The 15,706-nt window shown below is 40.9% G+C and overlaps 1 protein-coding gene across 1 annotated transcript in view; it reads right to left on the reverse strand.

Moving 5' to 3' along the window:
• Window positions 1–11,211, reverse strand: part of NLRP14 (NLR family pyrin domain containing 14) — a gene marked incomplete at both ends in the record, with an annotated part of 28,272 nt that extends 17,061 nt beyond the window's left edge. Inside the window, 5 exon segments of the mRNA XM_081099105.1 lie at window positions 2,195–2,350; window positions 4,841–4,843; window positions 4,845–6,435; window positions 10,063–10,134; window positions 10,920–11,211. Coding sequence (XP_080955231.1) covers window positions 2,195–2,350; window positions 4,841–4,843; window positions 4,845–6,435; window positions 10,063–10,134; window positions 10,920–11,211 — 2,114 coding nt within the window.
• Between the last annotated feature and the right edge of the window lie 4,495 nt (window positions 11,212–15,706).

A 15,706-nucleotide genomic window follows, 5' to 3' on the forward strand; every position in this document is an offset into this window, starting at 1 on the left:
TTAGCAAAACATCATTGCAAAATATTCCCTACCATCTCATGGACAGCCCAAAGCAAAATATGAAGGAAGCTAAATCGCCGATTTTTCTTCCGATTTCCAATCTCCTAACTCAGTCACTGTAGCTGAATCTAATTCTTTGGTAGTGCCTCTGCGGGCCCCACATGCCCAGCAGGTTCACACTGCTGACTGTTCAAAACCTCTCTTCCTAATACCACCTGCCCTCCCTTCTGCCCTCTACTTACCCGTTACTTTCACATCCCTTCCAGCCAAGCACAAGAAAATAAAGCTTTTACCCATCTGGAGCACAACCATCATCACCTACTAAAAGTGCCTAATGCACTCACTAAACATAAATTGGAAAGTACAGCCTCACTTGTCAGGGAAATGAGACTTAAGCCACACCAGGGTAGGAAAGACTAAGAGCTGCCTTCATGGCGTCACTCCCCTCCACCTTCCACCCTAGGGACCTTAGAATTCTAAAAGAGGAAGCTATCGAACCCAAAAGATGGCATTAACAATTGTTAGGATTTAGGTTAGTGACAGTCAGTGAAGGGACAAACTGGAAAGATATTTGGGGGTGAGGAAAAAGGACTTCTAAGAACCCCTTTATCATAACATATATGCAGTTTCCTGCCACATCTATATGCAAGTCCAGACCTAATCTAGTTATTTGAAATCTAAGGTCAGATCTCACTAAAACCACCAAGGTTCTAAGGAAAATATTTAAGGGGAAGCCTGTCTCTCCCCCCTCCCCCCACAAAATAATAATCATTAGTGCTAATGGAAACAAAATCTATCATTTCAACATTCAGTACATATTACTGAGCACAAATTAGGCCTTGAGTGCACTGATGGGCACTGAATACAGAAGACAACAGGATCAGTTCCAGCTCCCAGAAGAGCCCATGGACAAGAGGGAGACATTAAACAAGCAAACATTAAAAAAAAAAAAAAAATGACTCTAGCTGGTTGGCTCAGTGGATAGAGCATCGGCCTGCAGACTGAAGGGTCCCAGGTTCAATTCCAGTCTAAGGCACATGCCTGGGTTGCAAGCTCGATCCCCAGTATGGGGTGTGCAGGAGGCAGCAATCAGTGATTCTCTCTCATCATTGATGTTTCTATCTCTCTCTCTCTCTCCCTTCCTCTCTGCAACCAATAAAATATATTTTTTAAAAATGATAGGGTATCTAGAATCAAATTATGAGATAAACTAAAAACTGAAATAGCAAATGTTGGCAAGGATGAGGAGCAGCTGGGACTTTCAGATGTTGCTGGTGGGACTGTGAAATGGTACAATGACTCTTAAGAACTGGCTGGCAATTTCTTAAAAAGCCAAACATCCTCCAATGTACTAGCAATTCCATTCCTGGGTATCAGCCCAAGAGATAAAAATATATGTCACAAAAATAAAAGGTGTACAAAGATATTCATAGCAGCAGCCTTATTCATAATGGCCAAAAAATTGGAAACAACCTCAGGTTCTATTCACAAAAGAATGAATAAGCAAGTTGTATTCTGTCATACAATGGAATGCTAATCAGCGATAAAAAGAAACTACTGAAACATGCAACAACATGGAAACACATTTTGTTGAGCAAAAGATAAACACAAAACATTTATACTCTATAAATCTTCCTAAGTGATTTGCAAGAACAGAAATTCTAATCTATAGTGATAGAGATGAGAAAGTGGACTGAAGGGGATGAGGAGACTGACAGAAAGTGGTACAAGAAAGGTCTCTGAAGTGAGGGATTAATTTTATCTTGTTTTTAATAATTGGTTGCATAGGTGTATGCAATTGTCCAAACTCAATGCACTGAATGAACACTTAATATATGTGCACTACATTGAACATAAATTATTCCTCAATAAAAAAAAATTAAAAAGAAAAAATAATATGTTCCAGAACTTATCTTGGAAAATCCTTTGGTGACCTGCCTAGAATGCCTTACCTTTGTGTTGTTCCTCATCTAGAAAATCCTAATCAAGTCCCCAAAACCCACGTCAACAGTTACCATGCTCTGTGCAATCGTTCCTAGAACAGGTTAGTTACGCCTCCATGTGCCCAGAGGTTTCCACTGTGACGTTTTAAGAGTATTTTACACTGTTGGTCTCCCCTGATAAGTAGGAGTGGGAGATGGGGCACAGAAAGAAACTAGAACAACTCTATTAAGTTTTCTCATGTCAGACTTACAATAGCTTTTGTAGTTTACATTGTGGGTGCCCTAGTTCTTTATAAAAAATCTTCTTGGCCAGTTCATTAAGGTTGCTATGACATAGCTCCAATTCTCTCAAGTGTTCATTTGTATGAAGCACAGAACAAAGATCTTGCCAGCAGTAATAGGTATCCCTATCAACAAGAGAAAAGCATACAAGTTTTATTTGCATAAAATATACACAAGGGAGAAATTCAATTATAGGTAAGTCAAAGGGGTGGCTAGAATTTGGGGTCTACATACCTATGTTAGTAGGGGAAAGGCAAACGGAGAAAGGGTACTTGTGGAAAAACAAATGACTTTTTGGGAAGATAAATGAGCCCTTAGGAAACTAGACGGAGACATGATAGTTTATGACAAGTTCTGTCTAGTTGTAGGGCCAACTTCTGTCTCCAAGAGATAAATGCTGCTCCTGGGGGGAGTTTATGACACTTAAGTCTGTTTGGGAAGCTCTGCTTTTAGGCAGATAAGGGATTTCAGGGACTCAAACACCTTCAGCTCAAAACATTCTTATGCAAAAACTGCACCTGTTGCAGTGGCACATCCTGATCCCCTTCACTATTCAATAAACATTGGTTCCCCCAATACCTTACTTAAACTGGAATGAGTGACATTGCAGAGTGGTGGCCTCTACCTCACCTGAAGTCTTAAATCTGCGAAAACTAGGCAATAAATTCATTCAAACATTCATGTGCTTACTATATACAAATATTATGGATAAAATGGTGAGCAAGATAGGAATCCTGTTCTTAAGTTTACAGTGTAGTTAGGTTGTAGCAGAGACTGAAGTCACCCATAATGTCCCTTTTAAAACACTGGGTTCTCAGGCTCCTTTTTTATTTTAGTAACAATGCCAACTCTAGAATTCGATAACACTACAACAGAGGGGAGGGGAGAGGAGTGGAGCATGAAGACTGGCTATATAGTGGCCAGAATGCCTTCCTAATATTTATTACTTGAGGCCCAGAGCACAAAATTCATGCGGGGGGTGGGGGTCAGGTGTTCCTCAGCCTGGCCTGTGCCCTCTCGCAGTCCAGGAGCCCTCAGGGGATGTCCAAGTGGGCCTAAGCCATCAGTCAGACATCCTTAGCCCTGCTGCGGAGGTAGGAGAGGCTCCTGCCACCACCACTGTGTTCGCCAGTCATGAGCCCAGTGCAGGGCTTCTGGCTGAGTAGCACTCCCCCTGTGGAAGCGCACTGACCACCAGGGGGAGCTCCTGCATTGAGCGTCTGTCCCCTGGTGGTCAGTGCACGTCATAGCAACCAGTTGTTCAGCTGTCCGGTCAATTTGCATATTAGCCTTTATTATATAGGATTAGGCCTAATATACATATTCTAATGCCCAATCATGTCTTTTGTAAAAAGAACTATGAAATCAGGATCAAGAAAACTGACTGAAGGAGATTTACAACTTCCCAAGGACAGTAAAGTGAGGGTCATAGCATTCCAGCCTTCAATTCCTACTCCCACAGTTCAGAGAGAAACAAAATGTATTCTTATAAGAGGGATGCTGCAACTGTATGTTACAGCAATGAGATAGCTTGGGTAAAATTGGAAAACCAAGGATTTATCATCAGATGTGACCTCTTTCCAGTTATACACCCACTTGGTGTTTTTTTTAATACATTTTTTAATAAGTAAAAAGGAAACTGGATTTTTAGGAGACTATATGATTTGGGACTTAGAAGACTATCAGGTATGTGTGAAGCAAATGTTAGCTATTACTTGATGGTTAAATCAATGATTATACACTTACTTTTTAGGTGAACTTCCCTGAATCTCAGTTTTATAATCTTAAAAAATAAACTGCAATGTGGTTTTGACCAGCCTTCAATTGGATATGTTCAAAATCCTGTACACTCTATAGACCACATAGTAAACCCTCAATTAATTTTAGTTAAATCTAAAACTAATCCCATAGTTCGACTCTTCCCTCAGACTTAGATGGGTAGAGTCAGAAATGGCAACCTGAGGAAGGAAAGAGGGTATAATAATACTAAGCATAAAACACTGAAGGTTCACTTAGTCTTTCAAAACACTCATTCAGCACCTACCATTTCTTAACCTGCATCTGACTCCATCCAGTTGGGTGTTAAAGAGCTTAGACCTTTCATACAAAGGCCCACCTGTGTCTAGGCAATGAGGAAGGTGAGCTAGGTCAGTAGAGTACAGTGGAGCACAGCCCAGAGAGATGACCTACGTACACCCGGTCCAGGAAGAAATCCCTGGTCCCTCTTCTTCTGGAGGGCATTGCTTTTACAAGTTAACAGAAGTAGGATAGTGGGTGTAAGTTTGTGCTGTGCCACATCCTTCCTTCAGGACTGAGGCACTCATTCCCTAGTTGTTGGGAGTGTTCACAGTTGACAGCCCTCAGCCAAGTCCCTCTCTTGGGATTACCCTCAAGCGAAGAGAGCCACTTCCAGCAAGTTTCTGCCTATTCTTTACCAAGAGCCGTGGCTGGTCAATAGGGGCTTCGGTGCCTGGCCTCCATTTCTCAAGGTGGGACAACTCTGGACATTTATCCAGGCTCTGCAACCCCAGCTAAACAACTCCTCCCCTCCCCCTGACAAAATCTACTTCCTTCACTCCCCCACAGGGCACCTCCAGAGAACTGACCTAAGACACTTACCAAGTTTCAACTGGGAAGCTTGATTTTAACATCTTCTCAAATACCACAGTTACAGACAGCTTAATGGTCCGTAAGCACTGGCAATGCTTAAGGCAGAACGAAGACACAAGCAAATGGAATTTCTCGCAAATATTAATGACAACCTTTTGGAAATATCTCATTGCCTGGATTATAAATGCTTCATCTTGCGTCTCATACAGACAGTGGAACAACTCCAGACATCCCAGCTGGATGAAAGAGTCACTCTTTCCTAATATCTCCACCCCCTGAAGTATCTTCCCTTTTAAATCCAACGATAGGTTACAGTTAAGAGTTTCCTCCAGTTGTTTTGCTCGGTCTTCATTCAAAAGGCCAAACAGAAAGCATTTCATCTGCGTCAAATGGGGGTGTTCACAACTGGTGCTTTCAAGTAAGAGCTTCAAGTCTGCAAAAGACTGAGAGGCATGGTCCTCGAGTTTCGAGCTGTCTTCCAACATATAGAACATAGCGGCAAAAAACTCCTGAATGTGTAGGTGGGTGAACTCATAGCAGTTTTCATAATCGGTGTCCTGCTGAAGAATATTCATGTCCAGGAAACTGGAGATATCAGACTTCATTAACTCATGCTTTCGGAAATTTGCCCTGTAAAACACGTGTGTCATAGTCCATACTCCTTTGGCAGCCAATTGGCACAGATTCCTCAGCTGGGCTTGTTCGGGCAAACTAGGACTTCTTCCATTGACCTGTGTGAACAAGCTGGAGACATAGCAGGTAAACAGAGCCGTGGTGGATTTGCAGGTCAATGTGATGTCACCACCCTTCTCCATTTGCTGTTCCAGACAATTACAAATGACCCAGCACACTAGGGGGACATTGCACATGCTAAAAAGCATCTCATTGTTTCTCAGTAAACTCAATACTAGCAAGGCCCACTTCTTGTCTTCAAAAAACCCATAAACATATTCCTCTCTTGCATCTTCTGACATACCGAGTAGCTCTACGGAACGCTGATTCTTCAGCAAGAGCTTTAGCTTCTCACAAGTTGTGAGCCTCGTCGTCACCAATAAGAAAGACTCAGGGAGCATCACTTTCCTCAGCAAACTACTCATGAGGAAGGACACGGGGTGCACCTGAGTCCAGTCCTCGCACAGCACAAACTCGGGTTCCTCGAAGGCAAAGTTCAGCTCATCAAAACTGTCAATAATAAAAAGGAGACGACTTGGCTGGGACATAACCTTTTCAATGGGGCCTTCAGTGCTGGGCCAGTCCGTTGATATCATTTCAACAAAGCTTCTTTCTTTCCACTGGTTAATTTCTCTCGCATTGAGATAAAAAATATAGGTAAATTTCTCCTGATAGAGAGTGCCCTGAGCCCAGTCTAACATGGCCTTTCTCACCAGGGTGGTTTTCCCGACTCCAGCAGCCCCTTGCAGCACCACTGTCTGTGGCTGCTCACCGGTGTTGACATCCACATCAAACAAATGTTCCAGCAGTTCTCTACCTTCCTCAGCAATCTCATGACGGAAGTCTTTAGGTTCTCCAAGCCAACACTTCTCATCCGGCTCGAGGGAAAACTTTTCCTGTATTTGAATTCTATATTTTGTTCCATCACCTGAGTCAGAATGGAGCAAGAACAAAACAAAGATATACATGATCAAAATAAATTCTATGATCTGTAACGTTAAGAATACTGGACCTGGACTTTAGAACAGGAAGAGATATAGGCTGAAATAAAAAAGCAGCTGGTTTAGCTAAAAAAAAAATATAAACAAAACAAAGAATATTCCTATAGATTTAAAACATACATTAGAAACTGAAAAAATAGAACTGGCAATGCATAAAAATAAATTTGTAATGGAAAATAAAAATTAAATTTGTTCTAGAAATATTTTCTCTTTTTACTTATCCTCCATAGAGAAAAAAAAGATGATATATGTGTAGAACAGAGTTTTATATCCGGATTAAAAAGGAATACAGGTGCCTTGGCAGGTGTGGTTCAGTTGGCTAGGCACTGTCCCATGCACAGAAAGGTTGCTGGTTCAATTCCCAGTCAGGGTACATGCCCAGGTTGCAGGCTGGATCCCCAGTAGGGGGCATGCAGAAGGCAACCCATTGATGTTTCACTCTCATCTCTCTCTCTCTCTCCCCCTTCCTCTTTCTCTGAGAAGTCAATTTAAAAAAAAAAAAAAAAAGGAAAATAGGCAACAATTAACAATAATAGCCAGAGAGGAACTGAAGCTACAGATCTGAAGCTACAGATCAAAATAATCCACTTTATACAGGTAAAACATTAATAGAAATGAACACTGAAACATACCCTAAAGAGTATTTTTTCATTTCATTTTATTTACTTATTTATTTATTTATTTATGAATTTATTGGGGTGACACTGGTTAACAAAATTATACAGACAAAAGAAAAAAATTCCCAAGTGTCCAAGTAGAATGAAAATATAGTTTCATCTTTACCTAGCTCAGCCTGATTCCATCTTTAGATCTCAATTAAATGTCACTCTCCATCTGTCACCCCATTGATCGCCAGGGTTGATTCAGCTGATCTGGCTGGCTAGGCGGGTGTCCCCCTCCTCCCTCACCCATCCATGTGCGACCCTCCCAAGGCTGCGCAGTCGGTCGAAGAGGACGACCTTCCTTCCCCCCAGAGGAGAGGACCGGTCTTCGGTCAAGGGTATACTAGTAGCTGCGCTCCCCTGCTAGAACCTCCAAACAAGCTCTCAATTAAATGTCACTCTCTCAGGAGGAAAGCCTGCTCGAACTCTAATGCTAGGATAGTTCTCTCTTTCACACATTTTCAAAACATAGTATATTTTTCATTCATAGCACATATCACAAGCTGGAATTATTTAATTTTTTAAAGTAAATACGGTTGACCATTGAACAACAGAGGTTTGAACTGCATGGGTCCACTTATACATGGATTTTTTTCAACAAATACACAGTTGGCCCTCCAAATCCCTGGGTTTTGTATCCAGAGAGTCAACCAACCACAGATTGAAAATACTATTTTGATCTGTGGTTGGAAATCTGTGGATGAGGTGATTTGACTGCTCTATTTTATTTTTTTAATATTTTTTTATTGATTTTTTTACAGAGAGGAAGGAGAGGGATAGAGAGTTAGAAGCATCAATGAGAGAGAAACATCGATCAGCTGCCTCCTGCACACGCCCCACTGGGGATGTGCCCGCAACCAAGGTACATGCCCTTGACCGGAATCGAACCTGGGACCTTTCAGTCCGCAGGCCGACGCTCTATCCACTGAACCAAACCGGTAAAGGCTATGCTATTTTATATAAGCGACTTGAGCATCCATGGATTTTGGTGCCCGCAGGGGGTCCTGGAACCAGTTCTTCTTGGATACAGGACTGTAATTCTTTTCTCTGTTCTACTAGGCCCATGGTCGGCAAACTGCGGCTCATGAGCCACATGCGGCTCTTTGGCCCCTTGAGTGTGGCTCTTCCATAAAATACCACGTGCGGGCGTGCATGCACAGTGCGATTGAAACTTTGTGGTCCATGCGCAGAAGTCGGTATTTTGTGGAAGAGCCACATTCAAGGGGCCAAAGAGCCGCATGTTGCTCGTGAACCGTGGTTTGCTGAGCCGCAGTTTGCCGACCACTGTGCTAGGGCATTCAGTACAAATATCTAACATACTTGCCCTAGCTGGTTTGGCTCAGTGGCTAAAGTGTCAGCCTGTGGACTGAAGGGTCCCAGGTTTGATTCTGGTCAAGAGCACATGCCTGGGTTGCAGGCTCAATCCCTAGTAGGGGGCATGCAGAAGGCAGCTAATCAATGACTCTGTCACCACTGATGTTTCTATCTCTCTCTCCCTCTCCCTTCCTCTTTGAAATCAATAAAAAAACACACAAAAAAACCCCACAAATATCTAACATACTTAATATCACACTAAATTATGCTTAATTCTCCTCCAAGAAAAGTTATGGTATTAGAATATAGGTACAGTGGGGCCTTGACTTACGAGTGTCCCGACTAACGAGTTTTTTTGAGATACGAGCCGTCTCTCAGCCGATTTTTTGCTTTGAGTTGCAAGCTCAAAAAAATTCGGGTTAGGAGCCAGCTTCAGATACCCCACCGCTAGTTGGCGCAGCAAACGTCACAGTGATTTGACATACGAGTAATTTGAGTTATGAGCTCCATCATGGAACGAATTAAACTCGTAAGTCAAGGCCCCACTGTATTCTTTCTGGTATAATAGCTAGTACAATGCAGTAGTTTAAAAGGAAATTGAGATTATAAGGATGATTTTTAATTTCTTTGTTTACTTTTATCTGTCTTCCAAATTTTCTGACAATAAATTTCTATGGAAATAAAAACTTGGTTTCTTAAATTTATACCATAAAAACAGATGTCCTTATATTGAATCAGAAATTAAGGTCAAAGCAGGAAGTTATCTTCAAGATCATTTAATGAAATAAGCAATTTTTATTTATTAGTCCTTGAAATGAAGTAGGTTCTCAATTATTTCTTTCTCTTTTTTTTTTAGGGAGACAGAGGTAGGGAGAGAGAGAAATAGAAACATTGATTTGTTATTCCACTTACTCATGCTTTCATTGGTTGCATCTTGTATGAACCCACAGCCTTGGCATATTGGGATGACACTCTAACCACTTATATACCTGACCAGGGCTTCAATTACTTCTTGAATGGAAGAGCGTGGCCTCTTAGAAACCAGCATGGCTGAGTTATAAATAAAAAGCTTTCTCACCTGCTCCAGTTTTCTTTGTACTGTAATTCCATTTACATAAACTGGAATTCAATGAAACAGAATTCAAAACAAAGTAGGGAAAATGGAAATGGGATTGAACTAGAAGTTACACTTTATGTGGACTAGTCAACAATACCGTGGGAACTCAATTACAGCATCACTTCTAAAGGAAGGGAATAGACATGACAGGCTAAATAGTCCCTGCCAACTCAGAGACTCTTAGTCCATAACACACAAACATGAACATACCTTTGTTTATTAGACTTTCAGCTTGGATTGGGCATTCCCAAATACCATTCTCTTGAGGCCCTGAATCAACATGGCCCTGACTCTGACTTTGGCCAGAGAGCCAGTTTTGTTGACTCTTTGAATGATAATCAGTGAACAGGTAGGAGTTAGAAGTTAGCAAGAGTTGAACAAAAGTGCCCTCGCAGACAGACCCCATCAATGCTTTAAAAACTCAACCTCCTCCCAAATCTAACAAAAACCTATCTACTTACCCAGAACTGCCTCCTGCTCACCTTGCGCCTCTCCAGCCGTGGTGTCCTCTGGTTCCATGGTCTGGGATGTCCCTGCAACAGGTTTCAACATGATCACAAGATTACCAAAAACAAGGAGAGCTTTGGTAATGGCCAGAACAGGGGCCAGAATTTTTTCCTCAGAGTTCCAATTCTATGACCATCTGGGTTTAAGAAACTAGAGCCAACAGAGCCCCAGACTGCACCAGTTTACGGGAGGGAAGAGTGATGGGATGTAACCAACACTGAAATAGGAGACCTCTTGCCATGCCTGTAACAGGGCAAGGGTCTATAGCCTAAGCCTGTCTGTACTGACCTCACACAGATAGGGTGAGGCTCAAAGGAAATCTGAGTAAGGAATTTCAGATGTCTACAATATATCATACTTGGGAAGGACTAAAAATACTGGCCTGGCTTATGTCCCTTAATTTTTTTTTTTTAAATTTTTGCCCATTCCTCATATTTCAGCAAAGATTTTAAGCCATATTTGAGATTCCTCAAAATTGAGTCTAATATATGAGCTTATCTGTAGTTTAGGCAAAGGTATACTAAATGGGATAATTCTCATCACTCAGTTACTTTAATCATGCTAACTGCTACCAAATAGATTAATTACCCCTAATTAATGGGCCAGGCTGTAACAGTTCTCAAAACTTTCCTGCTTCTTTGTTGCTTCTCAAATGAGCCAACAAGCTCCCAATGTATGTGGCCTCCAAGGAGTTTGTGAACCACTGAATGGCTTAATCTCTAAATCCCTTTCAAAGAATCGTCCCAGTAGCTTCCAAGAAGCACTTCCTTCTCCCCCCACCCCCCCCAGATATGTCCCTAGCATCACTCACAAGTCATCTCAGCTTTTGCTCTCTCACACAGATCCTTCAGGTTCATCTTGCCAAAGATTTTCAGAGCCACATCCCAGGCTTGCTCTCCGGGATAATGCTTGCGCATCAAGTTAGCCAGACCCTCCCGACTGGCCTTCTTCACTTCAGTCCAGGGTAACAGGCAGTTCCCGGTTCCCGTGGTCTCATTCTTTAGGAATGACTTGAATTTACTTAATTCATCTTTGTTTAACTCCTCCAAGTACAGTAGCAGCCCAAAATCAGAAAAGAAGGAAGACGACGAAGAATCTGTCATCTTGTCTGTGGGTCAATATTCAGTAGGGAAAAATAAATTGAAATAAATGGGACCTATGGAAGAGATTAGAAAATAAAATACCTATACAATATATAGTAATTCAACAAAAACGTGTTGGATTTTCTATCATGAAAACATTCCTCTAATAAAGATCATTATATATTTCTTTCACCTTCCTAAGGGTTACTCCCAATCCCACCACGTATAAGCAGTAAAAAATAAAGACAATTCATCTCTCTGAGCCTCTGTTAACTGCTCTACAAAGTGTTGATATCAGAGGCAACCTCAGAGGTATGTGGTATAAATTAAATCAGGTAGAGTGCATGTATCACCTGGCACAGAACAGGATCCTACTAAGTATTTGCAACTTTCCTCATCCCTTCTCTCCCCCACCAACACCCACCGAGTATCTCAGCCTATAAAGCATTGTTATTGTACCCCAACCAAAGACGTCATTACTACTGAAGTACATGCAACTGGAATATGCCACCATCTACTCCTTCTTGTCCTGTCAAATCTGGTCATGAACCAATATGCACTGAGGGTCTGTGCTCCTAGCTCACAAGCTCCTTTCCCGTCTACTCCCCATCACAATTATTCTGGATGAGTTCAAAGTTAAAACCCATCCAAAACATTAGTATTTCACATCCTTAACCTTAACTCCCATGACCTTATTTCACTCCAGCATTTCACTCTGAGGCTATCACTCCAGACTTTATCAGCAAAAATTACTCAAATTATTAAACTCCAAAGTCCCATAGCCCATTCTCTACAATATCTTCCAGTTTACTGAGCAGTTTCATGCCCTCACTTCCACTGTGACAGTTCCTCTCTTCAAACACTATCAAATCTTAGTATTTTTAAGCCCTGTGTTTTCCTCTTACTTATCAGCCATCTTAAGAACCTTATTCAATTTTGTATTCAGCATGGGTACTCCAGTTAATCACTTAAACCATATCTTCAAGTTCCTCATCTCCTTTTCAGTGATTGCCTAAAGAGACAGAGCTAGTAAGTGGTTCCGCCAGAACATCACATAGATCTTTCTCTAAACCGCCTCCCTTGCCAGTCTTGATAATACCTCCCTCTATGCTTGCCAATGACATTGGAAGAGTTGGGTGGGGAAATAAAATATATAGCAAAGGGAGGCTTTACTTCTTAAACAGAAGGTGAATTACCTCAAAAGTATATAGTAAGTTAGGATTATATCCTACAGTAATTGTTGAATTATCAGCTGGGATTTTTTGGGGGTGGTGGTGGTGGTAGTGATGGTTTGGTTTGGTTTTTGTTTTAACTTCACTACAGAAATATTCTGGATTACAGACTAGGAGCTAATCAAACCAGGTTTCATAGCAATTTTTTTAAAAAGAAATAAATATGAGCACACTTCAAAAGAACACTGAAATTTCTCTAAGACTTACAGACTATGGTAAGTGAGGGAAAATGAGGCATAGAACAGAACACCCTCAACTTCCTGCCTAGAATTTACAGATATCACTGTGTGGGGGCCTTTTTCTTCTTCTTTCCTGTAACAACGGGAGGGGACTCCCTCCCCTCTTATATAGCTGATCCCTCCACCTGTGATCTGAATCTCATTAGGATCCAATTATTAAGTGACTTAATCCATTAATGATCTCTCTTCTCTGTCTTCAACGTCTCCCTGTCCTGTAAATCCTCGTTAACATTTAAATTTCCCAAGTCTATTTTAGTCTTTTACAAGTGTTCCATGTACTCCGCATCCCCTTCACCTCCACAAACTTCTTCAGAGTTTTCTATACTTTACCAATTATACCGCCTCAATCCACTGCAATCTAACTTTCAGGACCAAATTTTCACTGAGATAACTCATACGGATTACCACCCTGTTCAAAACACAATAGGCATTCTTGGATTCAATTTTCATATCTGTAAGAAGGGGGAAAAAATCCTCTGTAAGGATTAGAAGCTAATGCACACACCTAATTTACAAGGTTCCATAGTACTATTTTAGCTGTAATTCTTGATATTCTCTCCTTGACTCTCAAAATCCCTTTCTTTCTTCATTTGCCTCCTGCCTTTCAGGGTGTCTCTGAGCCAATAGCTCTATATGGTTCTGAATCCTATTGGGTTAATTCTACATGATATCTACAATTCTGATAGTACAATAGACTCTGACCTCCTTCTCAAAGATTTTATGTTGTACTTGAGAGAATTTGGGGGGTGTCTTTTATTTGTTTGTTTTGGGGCTTTCCTTTGTTTATATTTTTGGGAAGAGACTAACAAATGTCTAGCATTGCTCCACTTCTGTGAAGATATTCATAAATGCCAGAATGTCCTAAACTAAAATGGGAACCCATGGTCTAAAAGAATGAATTTCAATTTGCAGGTTTATTGATGTGAATTTTTATCACCTATAATAATTAAAGCATATTTATTCAAAATAAATTATTCATCCAGCACATGTTAATAATCCTATATGATAAAAGCCTAATATGCAAATTGACCAAACATCAGAATGATGGATCGCTATGACACACACTGACAACCAGGGGTAGACGCTCAACGCAGGAGCTGCCCCCAGCCCGCAGGCCCTAGGCCAGCCAAGGTGGGTGCCAGCAGGGGCCCCCCTGATCACCCCATCAATCACCCCACAGATTAGCCCTGATCGCCAGCCAGGCCTAGGGACCCTACCCGTGCAAGAATTTCATGCACTGGGCCTCTAAGTGAAATGTTAACATCTTTTCTTTCAAAGTAATGGAACTTAGGGATAAAAACCACAATATCTATATATATAAAAGGCTAATTTGCAAAGTGTCTCCACAGGAGTTCAACTGGAGATTGGGAGTTCTGCTGCTCACTATGATGTGTGCTGAGCACCAGGGGGTGGCACAGAACAAAGGGAGGCCCTGGCTGCTGGCTGGCAGCTGGGAAAGGGAGGCCCTGACTAACAGCTGGAAGGAAGGCCCCAGCCTGCAGCTGGAAGGCACCAATTGGCCCTGATCCCCGGCCAGTCCTAGGGACCCTACCCATGCATGAATTTTGTGCACTGGGCCTCTAGTCTGCTGTGAAAACAACAGAAAGTAGAGGAGAAAGAAAGGATAAATGTTTTCCAGTTAACGGATGTTTGAATAAAATGCCTTATCATCATGGTCAGTGACAAGCCCTAGTTCCAATTAATTGCTTTTCAGTCTTTCTGTATGTTCCAGTGACCTAGAAGTTCTCTTTGATTTTTGATAAAACTTAAGGAAGGCAGAAGTCTACATTTAAAGTTAATAGAAGGGGCTATTTTCATATTTATGTAGCTGTATTTTTATACTACATTTCGTAACATTCTATCCATCACTGTCATCATCAAATAAAAGTATTTCCAAAGTGCAGACTTCAGAACATAGGTTTGAGTAGCAATTTTGAATTTATAAGATGAGTAGTTGCAAAAATTAACTCAACATTGGAAGTGCCAATAACTAGCTGATAGTGTTTTTTACTTAACGTGTAGAAAATTTTAAAAATAAGGCATCTTTTAATGGCAAAATAAGTAAACTAACTTTTACTATACAAAATAGGTTGTATTAAAATACATCACTTTATTGTCAAAAACTCATATGCATTTGCAAACTACAGTTTTGGGATTTATGGACAATTAAAATACAATGTATAAATGAAGAAGTGATTTCATAATAAACTGGTGTAAGGAAAAGAAAGGAACCACTGCTAAGAAATATATATGATAAAATGTCACAATGAGTATATTTTGGCCTTAGAAAAAATTAAATATCCATGAGCCCATACTAGCATAGATAATGACTAAATAAATAAGTTGGGGGAGGGGAGACAAATCTCTCTTACAGAAGAATTACAAATACTTTAGGTAGCTAGTTCCTCCTCCAGGAGGTAAACCATAACCCCCACCCACCAGTGCATACAGTGCTTAATGAATCCCTAAGTGGAGAAACTTGATAAACATTGCCTGGGACTGATGACCAGGTTGGTATCAGTCAGTAGTTATTGTTGACAATATGCACTATTGATACCTATTGATAGGATGTGCTTCGAATGCATGTCACCACTGTGAAATTCCTCTCTGAAATCCACAATCCCAGTCTAACTATGAGGAAAGCATCAAACAAACCCAAAATGAAAACCTGACTAGTACTTCTCAAAGTTATCAAGATCATCATAAACAATGACGGGGAAACTGTCACAGACCAGAGGAAGGAGAAGACTAAATTGTAATACGTATCCTAGAAAAGACCCAAGCACAGGCATACCTCAGAGATACTGAGGCTCTGGTTCCAGACCACCACAATCAAGTGAGTTGTAATCTTTTTGATGGTGGAATCTTGCCTTCAATTTAAATAATAATAATAATAATAATAATAATAAGCAGCATTTGTGAAGAGCAATAAAGTGAGATCTGCCTGTACAGAAAATGAACCAGGATAAAACTAGTGAAAACTGAATTCTGATTTAATTGTTCTTAAATGCTTTAGCTGTTACAAATATAACTATAGTAACACAG

This window comes from Myotis nattereri, assembly GCF_964212035.1.
Source record: "Myotis nattereri genome assembly, chromosome: 9".
In the NCBI taxonomy this organism is placed as follows: domain Eukaryota; kingdom Metazoa; phylum Chordata; class Mammalia; order Chiroptera; family Vespertilionidae; genus Myotis; species Myotis nattereri.